This window comes from Coloeus monedula (genome assembly GCF_965178545.1).
Source record: "Coloeus monedula genome assembly, chromosome: 17".
Taxonomy (NCBI): domain Eukaryota; kingdom Metazoa; phylum Chordata; class Aves; order Passeriformes; family Corvidae; genus Coloeus; species Coloeus monedula.
The window spans coordinates 3,457,337-3,476,352 of NC_138797.1; the positions used below are offsets into that span (position 1 = coordinate 3,457,337).

A 19,016-nucleotide genomic window follows, 5' to 3' on the forward strand; every position below is an offset into this window, starting at 1 on the left:
AGGATTGATATCCCTGTTTTACACATGGGAAGTGAAGTTTAGAGCGCTCTTAAGACATGAATTACACAGACTGGTACCACCCCAGTTCCACCTGAATTTAACTGCCTGTGAAACAGCCTCTGACATTGGAGAAATTTCTTGCAGACAAATTAAAACCTTGGCATTCTGGTTTCTCAGACAAATCCATCAGATGTTGGATGTTGCTGTATGAGCAAAATAAGTTTAATTTTTGATGTTTATTAATATGAATTCCCAGGGAAGAAGAACATATCTTAAAAAGGGCATCAGTCATCCCACTCCCAATATCTGTCTTTGGGCACTACCTGCAATTCAGTACTGTTTGTTCTCATCTATTATGCCTTCTGCTAATAAATGTTCTGTATCTTCAGTATTGCACAGCTCTCCAGACTTGGCTGTGACATGTAAGATACAGGAGATTTGGGATTGGCCTCTATCCCAATTCCTGATTAATACTTTTTTATGTAATGCATGGTTTTAGGAAAGTAATTTTCTCTTCTGGTTGTGGACAACTCTGGATTTTAAATGTTTTGCTCAAACTTCTTCACTAGAGAAGTGAATATCTAACACTGAAAAATAAAGGAGGTAGATTTCCACTTGAAGATGAGGTAGCATGAATACTTTTGGGGAAAATATTCATGTCCAGTAGCTCTTGAAGATGTTCTGGGGATGTTCAGATGTTCTCATCAGGGCGGTCTCTTCAGGAGAGCCAGCATGTCCTTCCCTTGCATCCATTGGCATCTCCTGGCAGCAGGAAAGGACATTTAGCCTTGTTCTTATTCCAGCTGCTCATGAGGATCCTCACAAGAGTCGTTGCCCTGCAGAGAGGACAGAGATTTCAGTGCCTTGCAGATGGGCAGAACCAGCAGAGAGAGCTCTCTGTCACAAAGCCTCAGACAACAGACTGGCTGTGCTTAGAAAGACATAGAAATTTTCCATGGATTTTAGACTTCTGTAGCTTTTTTGCCCATCCCTAATCAGTCTGCTGTGGGTACATCCCCAACCTAGTCTGAATAACTCAAAGATGTTAAGAAGCCAGCATTGCTGCTTTAGCAGGTGCCTCCGCCACTGGATTTTTAAATTGTAGGATGAGTTACTTTTATGCAATGGGTGCTCAAAACTTCAATGGCTTGACCTGTTCAGTTGCATCAGAATCCTCCCAGGCCACGTGAGCCTCTAATAAGGAGCTGTGGGAGAGGTTTTCCCACCACTTCACTCTGCTGAGGTTGGCCAGGGGCAGAATGAGCAGTGGCGCTGCAGACCTTGGCAGGCTGGGCCTGGAGTGAATTTCTCTTACATTTCTTCCTGCCTGCAGAACTGGAAAACTCTGTCTTCCAGTCTTTGGGGCTCATAGTTTCATGTGCTGTTTTGAAGTTTCCAGTTGTTTTCCAGCTGTAACTGAATTGCTCTGAGTGGTGGGTTGGTCTGGCAGCCTCTTTTCACCTAGGAAAAGAGAGGTTTGACTTGGTGAGGTCCACACATCCGAAGAGCTGCACTGTTATATTTGTACCAAATAATCCCAAATCATTGCCCACCTCACCAAAACAGTTTCTTTGCATCTTTAACAGGGTTTTCTTCTATGTTAACTGGTGAAGAAAATATATGCAATAGTTTTTGTAAGATTAGAATACTCTTATGTAAAAATACTCTCATAATATTAGAATACTCTAATATTGTTATTAAAATAGTCTTATAAGATTAGAACACTCTTATGCTTGGTGTTAACCAAGCAATTCTTACAAAGTTCTAGAAGCTAGAAAAAAATTACTTACTTTTCAAAAAAATTATGGGCATGTGCCAGCTTCTTCATGCCTTTGAAATGAAAGGTGCACCCTCTGCTCTCTGTCAAGCCTGCTGTCAGGCGGCTTTGTTAAGGAATGTGCCCTTTCAGAGCACAGTTGATACCATTAGATAAATGATGTTTTGCCTTTGGTTTGCCATACCACTGTTGGTATTGTAGATGGAGTATTAGAGCTGGGTATTTATCATATAATAAAGCCTTGACACACACAAAAAAGCAAATTATTTTTCATCTTGCACCATATCCCTGGTGTAAGGGGAAGAGGTATTAGCCATGCTCTAGTCACCCTCGGAAGATGTCAGAGAATTGACAACCCTTACTCTAGTGTGGAGAGACTGGCTCTGTGTGTAATTAAATCCATCACAAACACCACTCCTAACTTAATTTATTTTGTGCAAAGGGTGTCGCATCGCATCTTATCACTTGCCAAGGCTAAGAGAATAAAAATATAAGCAGATATGATAGGCCTGTCATTTCAGACACAGGAGGAATTTATGGCCATTAAAGCAGAAGTTTTGAGAGAAACTTCTCCACATGTAGAAGAGGACACATCAGTGCACCTTTGCTTTTAGTTGTGAGAGGCATGGGTGAGTTTTCTGGTCAGGAGACAACATCATACTCTGTGCCCAGATACCCATTTCTCAGCCTATGTTTACAAAACAAATGATCTCTAGAAAAGCACCTAAAGCTTCAGTCCCCAAAGGTGCTCTGGACGAGCAGAACCCCTCCCAGAAGCCTTACTGGGATGTTGCACAGGGCTCTGATCACACAGAGCTGCTTCCAGACTGGCAATCTAATTTCTCAGCTGCTCTTCATCTTATCTGTGACATTTATGGAGAAGTTCATCAGTTTTTCTGTGGAGGCAAACATATTTACTTTACTTGTCTGAGTAGCACAAAAGTATCGAACACAAGGTGGTGTAGCAGCAGGCAAGCACTAATAACTCACTGTCAGGGCTGCTCATCAAATGGGGGAAGATTCCACCAAAGCGACCTCTGCTCCAGCTCCTCTCTGCATGCTGGACTCCATTACTTCTTGGCACAATAAGACCTCAGAGTTGATTTCAGCAAGGTCATGATTATTTCCCCAGCAAAGACACACACAAAAAGCACCATTTCTCAGGCAGGGAGAATTTGTGAACATGTGGAGTCACCATTGTTAAATTTGCTTATCTGCAGTTACACACTAGCTAACATGAGCTGAGATAACCGAAGAGTTTCCCAATCAGCCAAATTATGTGAGAGCCAGGGAATCATTAATTTACTGTCTTCTACAAAATTTCAGAGTGTTCTGTGAACTCTCAAGCTGATCACAGGATGGTTTGGGTTGGAAGGAACTTTAAAGCTCATCTCCTTCCACCCCCTGCCATGGGCAGCAACACTTTCCACTGTCCCAGGTTGCTCCAAGTCCTGTCCAAGCTGGCCTTGGACACTTCCAGGAATGGGGGATCATGAAAATGCCAGCTTCCCAAAATCAAAACATCTGAGTTGGCAAAGGACACCTTAGTATGGGGAGTAAGTGTGGCACGGAAAAGGGTTAACAAACAAGCTGACAACACACTTTGCTGTCACAAGCTGCTGATATTAGAAATAATCCTGTCACAAACAGCATGTTGCCAGCAACATGCAGAATACCTGCCTTATTTACAGCTGCACAAATAGAACTGTGGAAAATTGGAAATTGTTCCAGGAGGGAACCGGGGCCCTGAGCAGCCTGCCCTAATGGGACTTCAGAAGCTCTCAATTGATTTACTTTATCAAAGAGAAACTGAAGAAGCGATTTGATCAGTGCCTGCATGGGTCAGGATTTCAAATGCTCAGAGGGCTCTTTAATCTAACAGAAGGTGTAATAAGATTCAGTGCCTGCAATCGAAGCTAAGCAAAATCAAATTGCAATTAAGAAATATTTAGACAGCAAGGGTAATTAACCATTTCCACAGTTTTGGGGGTCAGAGTGGAATCACCACCTCTTGAAATGTTTGTAATTTGAATTATTTCTTGGAGCAGTATTCCATCCGTGGAATGCAGTGAAATATGGTGGTGTGTGTTCCTATCAAAAACAAAAGGACATCTGATAAGGATAAATGTGCATATGAAACATAGTCCAAAAAAACCCTGATACACGATCCTGTGTGTTTAGTAGTTTCTGAGTATTAGAGCAAATTATTTCACACAACTTTCCCATTTAAATAAAAGCTATTTTCTTGTTTTGCTTTTCTCACTGAAAATTCACCAAAGGCACATGTGCTTTATAGACACTGCCAAAAATTTAGTGAAAAGTCTTGGCCAATTTGTCCTGCAAAGTCATCTGCATTTGCAAGGGACTGGGGACACATTTGTGAGAAGCAGACAGAGAAAAGGGACTGTGGAAAGTTACTTTAACTTGCCTTTAGTGCAACAATTAAAGCAGCAGCCCTGACTTTGCTGGAATCTTTGTTGTCTTTCCCACTAATAATGGTGCCAAAAGAAATGAGATGTGGTTTATAGCTGCAAACAGAAGGGAAAGCAAAGCCTGTTTGCCGGCCCTCCAAAGACTCTTTTGGTTGACTGTCCTAGTGAGAGCTCAGTTTGCTGCCACCTCCCCTCCCACCTGCATTTTGAATTGCTCACAAAATTGCTGCAAACACATCCTGAGAGGTGCGTGCCTTGTGTGAACGCCTCATTACCCGTGCTTAGCTCCACACTCGTGGGGTGATTAGATGGAAAGGGAACAATGTGTTACTTGCATCAAGCTTTATTAGCAGAACATGGAAGTGTTAAGCTCAGCTCACACACAGCAGTTTGTGTCCAGAAAAACCCCTCTACATTTTACTTGGCCCAGATAAAATTCTGGGGGGAGTAACTGAGAGTCCAGAGCTGCTGCTGCTGTTGTTGGGGTTGGGATTTTTTTGCAGGTAGCACAGGTGCCATGCATGATGTGTTTGTCACGGAGGGCTGGAGGAGGTGATGGCCTGAGCAGTTTCAGCTGTGTGTCCCAGGGTAGAGAGTGGGGTGACCCACATTGTGTGGTGCTTTTCCTTAAGCAGAAACACCTGGGTGAGACACAGAAGAGGGGCTGCCACAGATCACACTTTGCATTCTTCCCTGTGAGGGTGGGGAGGCCCTGGCACGGGGTGCCCAGAGAAGCTGTGGCTGCCCCTGGGTCCCTGGAAGTGTCCAAGTCCAGTTTGGAGAGGGCTTGGAGCAGCCTGGGATAGTGAAACGAGATGGTCCCTTTCAAACCCAAACCATTCTGTGCTTCTATGCCACAAGAGCTGTTCCTACAATCAGTGGGATTTGCACTAATTTTTATCTCATTGACCAAAGAGACCAGTTGTCACTATGGACTCGAAGGCCAGAGACCTCTCTTTGCTGCTGAGCACCTTTTTCTAGTCCCAGCTCCATACCATGAGTGCCTACCTTGAGGAAAATTACTCTGGAAGGGAGGGGTCACCACTTTCCTGGCTCTCACGTCTCCCTGTGACACATCTCTTTGAGAAGAGAGCCAAGTACACCAGAATTAAAGGAACTGATGAAGAGAGAAATTAGTAATTTCCTGCAAAGGAGCTGGCTGATCTCAGCTCCATTTTACAAGTTGCCTGTGCTCTGTGTGTGCCCTGCCTGAATTAGCACCAGAACCACACGTTAGTTTTAAGACTCCCTCTCGAATTGGGATCTCGTAATGTTTTTTAATTGGGGCTGATAAAAATGCGGCATTACTTGCAGGTTCCTCAGAGAAGCCAATTGTGAAATTGGGTTTGTATTAAACCTAATGATGGAAAATTAAGCATAGTGCGTCTGTCGGAAATGGTCTGCAATAAAAATCTTCTCCTTTTCATTACAGGAGGTTAATAGGGAATAGGGGAGCAAAGATGCACTGGGAAAGTGAATCCAACTAGGGGAATTAATAAGCCTTGAAATTCCCTCTGTTCAGAGTTCTCACATTGTCATTAGTCAGAGCATTAGGGATGATTATACAAATGCTTTGGATGTTACTCTTCCTTAAATCCCAAATTTATTCACATTTTGTATGTGAGGGTTGCTTTGCTTGAGCCATAGTTCCGTAAATTTCTGAGTGTCCTGGGACTGTGACAGTGTTTGTGAGAACCTGGGACTCAGAAATCCTGAAATTCAGGAGTCTAATCTTGAAAGCAGGTGATCACTGTGCTAATTTATTTCAGAGGAGCAGGCTGTGTTTCAGCAGCTCTGATAATTCACCCACCAGCCGTTTTTATGTCACGCTGGTGATCAGCTTGCCCTGCAGCAGTGTCCACTGCTGGCATTTCTGTCTCCTCACAGTCCTGCAGCTCCCAAACAGAGCTTATCCCTGCCTTCACATCTTCCCCATAGCTAACAATAAACCAGCCAAAGTGCTGTGTGTCAAGTCTGTCCTTTGCCAGCTGCTGAGGGTGCAGTGTGATGCCCTCAGCTCTTTGCTCCTGCCCACCTCTACAGGACGGACATGGGGAGCCCCTGCCCAGACTCCACGGTGGTTTCTCAAGCAGAGCAATGTTTACCAGAGCATTGCAAGCCTATTTCTGCCTCACAAAAATCACCCTGAAATTGCAATTTGATTTATTTAATCTTCATCCCTTTAAAAACATGGCCGTAGTGTTGCTCTCAAGGAGTGGTGTTTCAGCTCTTTGTCTGTGAATTTGCTGTAACAAACAAGTCCTGTGTGGAAGCTCCAGGAGGGTTTGTGAACAATGTGAGGGAGGTACTTTTTCTGTTTGCTAATACCTTGGTTTGGGTAAGGCCAGAAAGAATTGATGCAGGTTGTATGTGTGAAAGGACCTGAACATCTCAGATCCCTGCAAGCACAGGAAAAAGCAATGCTGTATTTGGCCAACCACTTAAATATGGTCGGCTCTGCTGGATAAAACATTGAATTTTTAATTTAGTCTGAGTTCCTGTTGTTAAAGATTGTTCCAGTCAATTGTTTGGTTACTGAAGTTATTATTTAAGTTCTTTTCTGTTAGTTCACTGGGAGTATTTTGTTGTGCATATAGTTTTCCTGGGATATGAAGTTGCAATTCCATCTGCATAGTGATGGATTTCTTTAAATCCACTTCTTTCAAAAAAACCTGCATTTTCTATTAAGTTTACATATCTGAAATTTAAATTTCTGCATGCAAGATAACTACATTTTTATGCTGGTTTATTTTTTTTTCCTGATGATATTACATCTTTGTCAGTGACATATAAAATTTTAGGCCTGAACTAGCAGAACAGTTGAATTTTCCTCAACATCCTGACTTATTTGAAATGCTAATCATCTGCTTGCTGTTCACTTGGGTCCCTCTCAGTTATCTCATGCTGTACACCCCAAATCCTGCCTGAATCTCTTGCTCATCTGTATGTATCTCTGAGCCGTGTTCCTTGCAGGTTTGGGAAGACAGCTACATAGTTCTGTTGGAGTCACTGTGGGAGCTCACCCTTAATGTGCCATATCCTTGTTAACCTGACTGGTTGTTCACTCTCTTCCTGTCTTTTTGGGTTTGTCTGCTTGACACCAAGTAATATTCAAGTGTGATTTAGTTTTTCTGGGCAAGTGTGTGCTTCCTGTTCATTTCTTCACTTCCTTTTGCCTGCACCAACCTACGGGGTGCTGCTAAATAAACAGAGTGAGAATGAAGCTGGAAATACCAGGTGGTTGAAAGCTTGTTTTGCCTCCCTGTCTCTCCAACAGACAGCAGCCATGGCGAGATGGCCCAGCCAACCCTGACCATCCAGACCCACCCGTACCGCAGCTGCGAGCCCGTGGAGATGTCCTACCCCCAGGGGCAGTTCCAGCCGGCCATCCGAGTGGCAGATCTGCTGCAGCACATCACCCAGATGAAGAGGGGACAGGGCTATGGATTCAAGGAGGAGTATGAGGTGAGAGGAACCTTTCTTCACATGACTGAGTAGGGAAGTTGCACTCGTGAGGGATAGAAGCTTGGGAGGGGAGGGTAACTGGTTGTGAGAGCTTCTTTTCCTTAATTCACCCTCTTAATCCTTTTCTTTCTGATTTTGGTTTTGAGGGCAGGATTTCACAGCACTGTCAGTCTTTGGAGGCCCTCTGTTCCAAAGAGAAGGTGTTTATTGCAGCACTAAGTGGGTGACACTGTGCTCATCCCCCTGTCCCGTAAAGAGCAGACAGTAAATATTCAACAGGTGCTGAACCCAACACAGGATGTGCAGTCCCTTCCTTCTCGATGTGTTTCCCTTGAGCACTGTGAGCCAGGCTGTGAGAAAAGGAAGGGGTTTTGCCTGAGCTTTTTGGGAGCTCCAAATGCTCTCTCATAATTGATCAAGTTAAATCACAGAGCAAAGACCTGAATGCAGAATTGTCAAGTCAAGGGCAGGTATTTGTGTAGCTTAAATGAAGGTGAAATTTTCCAATATGATCAAACCTCTGGCTCAGAATAGGCTTGACTGACATCCTCCTCCAGCTCCATGTGAGGAGAGGAGTAAAGGGTAAGCTGGAGAAATGAAAGCTGCCCTCCTTCCCCTCACCTCTTCCCCCTGCAAGCTGGAATGACCAGGAATATAATCCAAATGACCAGAAGACATGATGTTGGGAATGATTTGGAAGAGGAAAACACATTTAGAGGAGAGCAAACAGAAGAGTGAAATATCCTCAAACATATTACTAGACTCGGCTCTAGCAAGCAATAATTATAATGAGTGTAGTAAGCTTGTGGGAAGGCAATAAGCAATTAATATGCATAGTGGCATTAAAACTATTTAAAAATAATGTAACAGCTGTGAAAATAAGTTACTTAATGAAAACAGCTCACTTTTCCACCCTGCAAGTGAGGGTCCGTGGGGTTTGTGTCCTCAGTGCTGGGGTTTGCTGTCATGGAGAGCCCATCTTTCCCTGGTCCTCACCAGGGAGCATTTTTTTAATCAGATGGCTTCAAAGACTGTCACAGCAAATGTTTCTGGAAACTGTATGTTAACCAGGTCTAGGCACTCTTGCCCCATAATCGAGCATGCTAATTAAACTATCATATAAAGAGCTTTGTTTAATATTGAAAAAGGGTAATAATTCTCTGAGGAGATTTATTTGGCCCCCCTTGGCCTCCATTTCCATGAAGAGTACCCAAAACTACATTGAGCTCAATTACAGATGCCCTAAGACCCAGTTCTTGATGTTCAAGAAGAAAACAGGTGCTGGCATATAGTAATTTTCTGGCGCTGGCATCGCTAATTATCAAAATAGCACATTAGCATGAAAAATGTCAATGCAACTCTCAGCTCCACGAGTTCTGCCTTTCCCAGAAAGTGCTGTCTACAGACGTATATAACAGTGATGACATTACATAGATTTGCATAATTCCTTTCCTTACAAGGACTGGCCTGGAGAATGCCACAAACTCACGAATCCCCTGCACCATTCCCCCTTCCCTCAGCTGTAATTGCAGGCATTTTCCATGGTGGGGTTTGGGGGCTGGAGCATGGGATGGAGGCAGCACTTCAGCTCCAAATAGCATCAGGGAGGATGTCAGGGAGTGTGAGAGCTCCTGGAAGGTGGGAGGTTTGAGCTGGCTGAGAGTGGGGGCTCAGCCTGGGATCTGCAGGAGCACAGAGCTGCAAAATTGGCTTTGCAAGACGCTTTGCGGAGCAGCTGATAAAATCTCGAGAAAGAATTTGATGTCTCTTTTAAAATGTGTTTTCAGACACTAATATCAGTGTCACCTCCAAATATGCTCTTTTTTTTTCTTCTAAGGAGCTGATTTTCTACTTACTTTGCAAATTGATAGCATAAATTGCAGCCTGTTTAGTGACATGTTACCAAATAATTTTACTCTCATGAAAAATCACTTTGAACGGAGCGTATCAGTCACACATGACAATCTCTTATCTCTGTGCGTTCCCTTCTCCGCTGGGTAACCTGGAAATTGCATTCCATGTTTGTTTAAAGGATGCTTGCACCTACATGTTGAAGCACAGACAGCGTGTTTTGTTGAGGGCATCCAGAAAAATATTCCTGGTGGCTGCAGGCGGAGCTGAGAAGCGGGATGGGATTGTGTGAGGGGTGTCAGGGCTGGTGTGAAATGGGTGATAACTGGGTATGAATAACAGGAAACTGTCAGCACTCCCCGTGTCTGTGTTATTTTGGGGCTGCCTGCTGCACCTGAGGGCAAAGTGTGACTTTGGGCCTTTTTGGCTGCTGCTTCTGTTCAGTGATAAAACGAGTGGAACAGAAGAGAAAAATCTGTCAGTGGCGCTGGGGGTAGATGGCACTGTTTGGGATTAGGAGGAGCCATAAACATTTAAACGGGACACATTTAAATGTCACCAGCTCCTTCTCCAGAACATATCAGCTCTGATTTGTTGGGAGCTGTGGGACCAGTCCCATGGACTTATTGCAAGCACCAATTACTGGCTGAGGAGATAATAAGCTTAATTATCCAAACTCATTTTCCGTGATGATTTAGGATGTCACTAATGTACATTCTCCTGCTGCATTACTGAGACTGTTTAGTTATTTCAGATTTTGTGGCTCCTTCCTCAAGCCTTCATAGTGACAGTCTTCAGCTTGTGGAAGTCACCTCTGGATTTTAACCCTTTAATTTTTGCCTACCCATTTTCATGTGGCCAGAAGAAGATCTGGTGGTCTGGTCTATGATGGGATGCTGCAAAATGAATGACTGAAATTTTTTTTTCAGATTATGGTTTTTTGCCCAGGTAATTTTTAATTCTGGCTCCCAGTAGATTTGTGGGAACAGTTTTTCCACCACTGCTGAGAAGAAGATGGCTTCAGGGAGAGGGCCAGGACTCTGTGGCACACTTTGGGATGAACAGGAAGGCTTTGAATCGATGTCGTTGCCTTTGGCAGTAAAACTGCAGCATTGAGGTGGATCAGTGCAAATGAAGGATTCGAGGTTTTGTATTTAAATTAAAAGCAAACAGTAAACTAGCTAAGTTCATCCATTCAAAATTCAAATTGGCTTGCAGTGAGCTTCAGTTTAATGGGAACACAGTTATGTCTGGGCCATGGTTCTTAGGAAGCTTGATTGAGATGAAGCTGACTTTGAGAGATCTATCCTTGTAATTTCAGCTAAAATTTAGATCAATTTAGTTTAAAAAGCTTCGCTGTAACCTAAATTCCACTAGTGGGAAGATATTTCAGTATAAATTTCATAAAACTTCTCTAAAAGAACTTTAGAGAGTTTTAAAAGTAGAAAAAGCCTAAAAATCAAGTATAGGTTTTTTTTGAACACTAAAATTCTGCTGTTACCAAGTCAAAGAAAGAAGGGGGAGCACTCCTGTGAAAAATGGATTAAATTCCAGTGCCTGAGTGATCTGTCCTGATTTAACATTGCTGATAATGCAGATAGAAACAAGACTCTTTTTACAATTATGGAGATACTGAGTGCACCAAAAAAACCCTGAAGGAACAAAGCATTAGCTGTGCTCCTCATTTTCTGGATGCAAGCCAATTATAATCCATATTCTTGCCTTTATTTTTAACGTCGTTTCAATTCTTGGTGCTGCATTTTTAGTGATCTCACAGAGAGATTATTTGGGCTGTACATGGAGTTACTCTGATTTGTTCATCTGGTGTTTATAAAAGTAGGGATATAAGGGGTGCCCCTGCAAAGGTGCTTTGTGTTCCTCCCCAACCAGAGCTGTGCTCCCTCCTTCAGAGCTGGACAGTTCTGTGGAAAGCAGGGATTTCTGTGGTATTGAATGAGATGAAAAATCCTGGACTCCTAAATCTTCGGAGGCTCTATCAGCAAATATAAAAACATCAATTTCAGTGGAGAATTGCATGTTCAAATCAAATGAAAGGATACGGTTTGTTGAAAAGGGATTTATTTGCCCTGAATATATTTTCTCTGGCCAAGATAGCTTCTCCTGTGTGGAAGTCAGGAGAAAGGATTTTCTTTTATTTCTTTTTCTTCTCAGACAGCTCTGATTAGGCACCTAATGACTGTTGCCATTCTCTGGTCAATCTGCTGTAATTCGATATTAGTGGAAAAATAAAGCACCTTTTTCCTCAGTCTTTGAAGATGAAAATGAGCCTTCTTCACCTCTTTTCTTTCACTGGGGGATTTTTTTTTGTTGTGTGTGGGTTTGTTGGTTGGGTGTTTTTCCTCAGAAGATGAGCTGCTCTCTGGAAACAACAGTCTGCAAAAGAAATATATGTGTGATCAAAGCCCTCACCAATTACAGAGTTATTACTCTTTCTCCTGGGCTTTTGAATGGGAACTTGGTGTCCCTGTCTTTGTCAGCAGAGCTCGTGGCAGTGCTGCAGTGCCTGACATTTTCTGTCCTGGAACCCTTTGGGGGAAATTCACAGCGATCTGCTCTGCCAGGGGTTTGTTCATATTAAGTTTAATTGTAACATCAGTGTTGTAGATCCTAATTGTGTCTCTCTGCTATTCCATTCAGGCACATAATAGACCTGGGTGGCTTGTGAAGATGAATATAAATTCATTTGCTAGCACAGCTGTGTCAAACTACCCGCTGCTGGCTGAGGCAGATGTGATTCTACAACGACTGTGGTATAAACCCTCCATAATCCCCCAGGGACCAGAAATAATACAACTTACAGTGTTGGTTTTAGTGATGTAGAATCGTGTTGGGGGGTACATCTTGGGGGAGGCAGATCTCTCGAGGCAGTTCAGGAGGGGCTGTTCTCCTCACCCATGATTTTTCTGAGGAAGGACCATCCTCCAGCCTTGTCCTTTGCCATCTGCTGCTTTCCAGGCTCTGCCTTGAAAATCCCTCCTGGCCCTGTCTCTAGGATAAAATGGCTCATTCAAGGGTGTCCAGAATCGTTGTAGGGCTGAGCTGCAGATAGGGTGGCACTGTGTGCTGCCAGTTCCTTTTCCCCATCCTTCCTCAACTAAAAGAGCACATTTTAGGAAAATGGCTGTTTATTCTCGTGCTTCATGAGCATGTTTTACCTCGTTTTTTCTCTCTTTCTTACACATAATCTAAAACCCTGAGCTGCTTTATCTTTCCCCAGAGAAAACCAGTAAATGCCTTGTATTGCCCATTATTAACACAGAAATAGGTGAAAACACTCTATTTTCAGCTTAAATATGAAAGGCTGAGCGCTGGGTTTCAACCATGTGGGTTTTCCTAGAGGTGTAGTCAAATGAAATCTCCCCAAGCCTTGTTCTGCAGGGGAAATGAGATTAACCTGGGACGGTGCAGCCAGAAACAAATTCTCCTGATCTTTTTAGAGGAGAAGCAGCAGGAGGAAAATTATTCTTGCCTGGGAGAAGCCGAGAGATGCAAATGGTCTGCACCGAGCTCTGCTTTTGCCATGAGTGGAGGTGCCCTTTCCTTGGCCAGCTACTGAATCATTCAGCTCCTTTATTTTTGCCCTGCTCTTCTTCTTTAGGCCTCTTCATCCACTTGGAGGCATTGGCCAGGTGTTTTAAGCCCTCCCTTGTTGTTTATTTTGCAGGCACTCCCTGAGGGGCAGACGGCGTCCTGGGATACGGCCAAGGAGGATGAGAACCGCAACAAGAACAGATATGGAAACATAATCTCCTGTAGGTGTAAATTCACATTAAACTGAGCTTTCTGTAAGATCTCACACGTGTGCTGTGGAGAAGGCTGTGTTTGAGAAGCTCACCAGGAGCTGGCTAACAGTGCTGAGCGTTCAGTAGTTCAGTCTGTTTGTTACAGGCTTTATTCCTGGGATTTATTTTATTTCATGTTTTTTTAATCATGATTTTACATAACATCACTGCATGTTGTTACACATTTTCTACCTGCCTTGCTTTTTGCTTTAGGTCTGTAGCTTGAGGGCTAAATCCTTTTGTCACTGTTTATGTGATGATGTCCGTTTTCTGTCTATTTTTACTACAAAACTCAGAGCTTCCAGTGCCACAAAAGGAGCTGCAGATAGATCAGATTTTTAGCTGTGGCTGAGAGGTCAGGTTTTCTCCTTCCTTGTGGTCGGTAGCCAGTGGAGCAGTCACTGCTTGTCCCCAGAGGGCTGGTTTGAAGGGTGGGACAAGCTTAACTTCTGCCTCAGAATCATAATAAGGCAACTGAAAATGCACTAAAACTTCTTGGTTCACTTCTTTCAATGATCAGTTCCTGTTGATGTTACAGGAATATCAATGCATAGCAGAACTGCAGGGCAGGGAAGACTCCATAAAACCATTTAGGTCAGCTTTATTCTCCAAAGCAGGACTAAATTCACCTTCCTCATTTTTATCAGATATTTGTGAAGCCTCTTCCAAAGTTGCTCCCCAAAGCTGAGCTTCCCACAAGCTCTCCAGGCAGTTCACCACAGTGTTTCACTATTCCTGATAATGACTGGGGAGAGGAGGTGTGAGAATTCATTATTTTCAAGGGCTGCTGAGCTGCATCAAGTTGGAGAAGGCAAGCTTGAGACCATCAGAACAAGAAATCAGAATATAAATGAATGTGCCATAGATTTTCATGACTGGGAGGATCTGTAGAATGCTCAAAGAGCAAAGTTAAGTCATGTTGAGTGATATATTTCATACTGTATTTTTTTCTTGGGTTAAAAATAAATTTCCTCTAGAACACATTGATTTTACTAAAGAATTACAAAAGAAAACCCCAAAAAACCCCACCAAAAACCACCAAAACAAAACAACAACAAAACCCAACTTCTCTATAATGAAACCTCACCTCACACATAACTACTCCTCTCTTTGAAGCCTTGAAATAAATGATTCATGTGACAGTTTTGGGGAATGACATAGAACAGCTCAGTTCAAGGACCCCATGGTAAAGATGAAGAAATCTGGAAGTGAAGATTAAAGTTTGTGAGCCCTGATGTGATGATTCCAGTTCTGCTGCTGGCTTTGTGTTGGTTGTGAGCAGGTCACCAAGTTCACCAGTGTTCTTTATCCGTGTGGAAAATGGAAGTGACAGTACTGGAATATTACAATTAGCATGAAAGTTGTCTCCCTTAATTTCAGCTCCACCTCGCTGTGAGCTTTCTGTGCCCTAGTGGCAAAGAGAGACCTCCAGACAGAGGCTCTATTTATCTGTCTATACAATTAACTTCAATTAAATGAGTCTAAGACAGATGAATCATCCAGCTATAAACACAGGATTGAAAGTGGAAGTGCCAAGGTATGATAAAAGGAAAGAAATGTGAAAGACTTTGTTTCTCGGTATGATTTTGAGGAAGCACTTGGCATAATTCAAAAGCAGAGGCAAAAAGAAGCAAAACTGTGTGCAAAAGCCTCCATCTCATTTATGTTAAAAGTGGTCATGGAGAAAACCTCGAAATCCAAGTGAAATGTGAGGAGTTCAGGAAGCAAAATCAAGGAAGATAAATGGGATGTTATCTTAAGGGAAGGTATTCACAAAGACAAATTGTTGTTTAACGAAGAATGACGCGAGCCTTTTAGCTCTAAATATAAATACAGCAGCAGTGCAGATAGGAGGTGATGAACTTGAATCAGGGAATGCAAAATGTAATCAGAGCTAAGGAATGAGAATCTGCACGGGATAAAGTGTCAGAAAAGAAGCTCAAGTTTGAGGACTGTTGGGAAAGATTTCAGAATGGGGATGAGAGGGTGGAGTAGGCTTTCTTCTCTTCAAATATATATCAGAACAAAGAGTTTGAGGAGGAGACAAGGGCTCTTTTAAAAGTCAGCAAGGAGAATTTAGAAATTTACAATAGTGACATTGAGAAGACTCAGAAGGGAGAAGGAAAGAGGAATGCCTAAGGAAGGAGCATATCATTCATCAGATGTTTTTGTAAAACCATTGCAAAGTTATCAGCTGAGCCTGGAGCCAGACTCCACTGGTGGGCGAGTTGGGCAAAGTCCCTGAGTGAAGTCAGGGGCAGGGTCCAGAACAGAGGATGGAGAGCAGAGCTGAGAATAGCAGGGCAGTGGTTCCCTTCAGGCAGGTCATGAAAACAAACTGTGCTCTGTGGGTACAAACTGGGCAAAAGCCTGAGCAGAGGAGGTGGAACACGGTTATACCCTGAGCTGTTTGGTTGTACCTCCGTTGTGGTGGCTGGTGAGACCCAGAGCAGGCACTGGTTGCCCCTGCCCCTTTATCTGGTAAAAGGCTGCACGTGGCAATTAACATTATTTATTTAACCATGGCTGCCACTTCATCACTCCTAGAACAACAAATCTGCTGCATTTTGGGGAGTGAATTGGAAAGTCAGGTTGTACCAGTTTGGCCAAATTTAGAAATATATCCTCTGAGAGAAGGCAGGTTACCACCCCTCCCCCCATGAGGTTCGGGAAAAATAAATTTTCCTCAAAGGAAAGTGAAGGAGATAAAACTATTTATTTACCAAACACATGGGAAAAGGAAAATAATGCTAAATAATAAAATCTCTCGCTGTGGAGAAAAACTTGGGAAAAAGTGTTCGAGTCCTCCCTTTGGTCTCCTCGGAGCTGGGGCTTGGCCCAGGGCCAGGCCCTCTGTGCCCGATGGAAAGTCCTCCCGATGTGGTCTGAGGTTGAAGCAGTCCAGCAGAAAAGGGAGAAAATCCAAAATTCCAGGGAAGGAAAAGCAAAGGTCAACTCTCAGTCTCTCTCCAGAGAAAAAAAGAAACTGAACAACTGGCCAAAAGCTGACTGGAAAGCAGCAGGCCGGGTGCTGCCTCACTCCCCTGCCGCAGCTGAAAAAAAAGTCCCTATCTCTGTGTGACCTTGAACAAGCTGCAAACTGCTTTGAGAAAGTTTTGCTCAATTTTCCTTCCCCCTCTCAAGCTCAGTTTAAAGGCATAGAAAGGCACAAGAATTAATTTCTGGGCATAGGGCAGCGATATGGGATACACATCACAAAGTCACCCCAAGACACAGGTTTTGATCTGCCTTCTGCAGCGGCTTCAGAGACTGGTGTTAAAATGTGGCTTTGTAAGGCCTTGCAACAAGTAGCACTGCTCAGTGAATCACAGCAGATTAGATCTTGTCTTTCTGGCCTCCTGGGTAACAGCACAGTTACAGGACTGTTCTACTCGGCTCACTGCTCTCCCAGAGCTGCACTGACATCGTGCCTCTCTCTGAAAACCTCGATCAAGCTGCCAGCCCCAACACCTGCTCTTCTTACATTTGCCAACCAAAGCTGCAGACCCACCTGGGAGCTGATCTGTTCATGCAGAGGAGAGGCAAGAGAACTCAGAGAGCTCTCCCAGCTTTTCATGGTTGCCTCCCATCTGGGACAGGTTTTGGAGCAAGAGAAAAGCGGAGCAGTGGATTTGGGGTCTGCATGACCACAGAAATCCCCTGTGGATGGTGGGAAGATGCAGACAGGCTTACCATGCTGGACGAAACTCCAGCTTGAACCTTTTATTATACGAGCAGAGTCCATGAGCTTTGCTCCTGGACTTTTATAAAAGCTGTAAAAACAAAGACAGTTGTGGAGATGCCAGGTTTTTCTTTAGGGGGCAAGCATAGGCAGTGTACCCATTTATGTGCTGAAGCAAAATGACTTAATTCTGCTTTAGGGCCCAGATATTGAGACCTTCAAAGAGCATCAGAAAGTGGTTGTTGGAGGAGGGATCTATTGTTGTTGGAGGGAGCTGAATCTATTACAGAGAAGAGAAAATGTCCAGAAGCTATGTGGGACCTTTGGTTCTATTTGATTTCTCTCCATCTTGCCCAGCTTTAGAGCCATTACATTATAGGAGAATAAAAACTCTCAGATGAGAGCTGAGGACGAGAAGAGGTAAGATTGTGTTTGCTTCAGCTGATGGAGAGCACTTTCTGTACTTTCCTTTTTCCCACTGAGGCACCCTGGGTTTGAAGTCTCATGATGGTCCACGAGAAACTGTGGGGTTGATGACAGAAGACACTAGAGGAATTTGCGTTGTTTCCTTCATGCTCTGACTGCCGTATGCTTTGGGTTGGAAAACAGTGAATTAATCAGAGAATTTTGGGGTGGAAGAGATGAAGAAGCTTTCAGCTGGCACACAGGTGGAGAGCAATTCTAGCCCACAGACAGGGATAAGGCATAAAATCAAAAAACCTGGCATTCCAGACTAGTTTGGGAGAAGAGGCCTTAAAGCCCATCCAGTGCCACCCCCTGGGCAGGGACACCTTCCACTACCCCAGCTTGCTCCAAGCCCTGTCCAACCTGGCCTTGGGCACTTCCAGAGATGAGGCATGAACAGCTTGTGCCAGTGGCTGACGTCAGTGTTGGATTTGGAACAGAAATCTTTCAACTTCCAAGCATTTTTATTCCACGATTTCTTCTGTGTTGCTTAAACTATTGCATGTCTGTGCGATATCCACGGACTATGATCCTGAGAGGGTGGGATTTGTCACACCTGGGTGTTACCCAGCTCTCATGGCGCAGTCCAGGGTCAGTGGGGGCAGACAGGGGAGGACAGAGGGAGGTCAAAGCATCCTTTAGTCCCAGAACCAGGCTGAATCTCCAGAGCTGCCTGTGTTTCTCCATTGCTGTGTGGGGAGCCCTGACAGGCAGTTTAGACGAGCTGTGTAATGTTTAGATGACGAAAGTTGTGTGAGATTAATCCAGCGCTGGTGTCAAAATGAGACGTGGAAAAATTGCAATGATACTTCAAATGATCACTAATGGGAATTTTGACAGGAGTTTAAAATGGTAACAATTCTGTGCTAAAATGGGAGCACGGAGCTTTTCAGTGAAATTCTTGTCATTTTTGAAGTCTGTTTTAAGACCCATTTTCAGTCAAACTACTTTTCATATAAATTTAGAGTTCTGGTAACTTGCAGAAGGACTGTAGTAAACAGGGAGAAATAAAACCATTTATACATTTGTTAAAGATTTTTCTATTTTTTTGTAGTCCTAAATGCAATTTGTTTTTCTGTTTCTCCTTCCATATTTAAAGTTTCTTAGAGTCCATTTGTAACACACAGGGATATGATGTCTGATGAATTTAGTGAAGAGTTGAACACTGCTTTCATTTCAACCTGCCAAGAATCCTGTGTCCTTGGCTAGAGGAGTCCAGTGGAAAAGGAGAAGAATCAGAAATAAGTTTTAACCACTGGGAGAGGATATAATAAAGGCATTTGCTGTTCTTTAAATAGCCCTTTAAAGTCTCTAGGCAAAAAAACCCTAAGTACAAGATCCTTACTACTAAGAGCATAATAATTTGCTTGTTTTTTTTTTTTTTTTTTTTAAGTCAAATCCCAAAGTTTTTTTGTGGAAAAAAGAAATTTACAGGGGAAGTTATTTTATGAACTTTTATCCAGACTGTTCTCCTAAACTTTTGAACAAGGTTAAAGATACCATTAAGACATCATTAATATTTTGTGTGCTTTGCATATACA

General features: G+C 43.3%; 1 protein-coding gene across 1 annotated transcript in view; it reads left to right on the forward strand.

Annotated features, from left to right (window-relative positions):
* Nucleotides 1-19,016, forward strand: part of PTPRT (protein tyrosine phosphatase receptor type T) — a gene marked incomplete at both ends in the record, with an annotated part of 423,019 nt that overhangs the window by 378,375 nt on the left and 25,628 nt on the right. The window contains 2 exons of the mRNA XM_082292624.1: nt 7,487-7,674; nt 13,211-13,298. Of these exons, the coding sequence (XP_082148750.1) occupies nt 7,487-7,674; nt 13,211-13,298 (276 nt within the window). The remainder of the gene's footprint in view (nt 1-7,486; nt 7,675-13,210; nt 13,299-19,016) is intronic.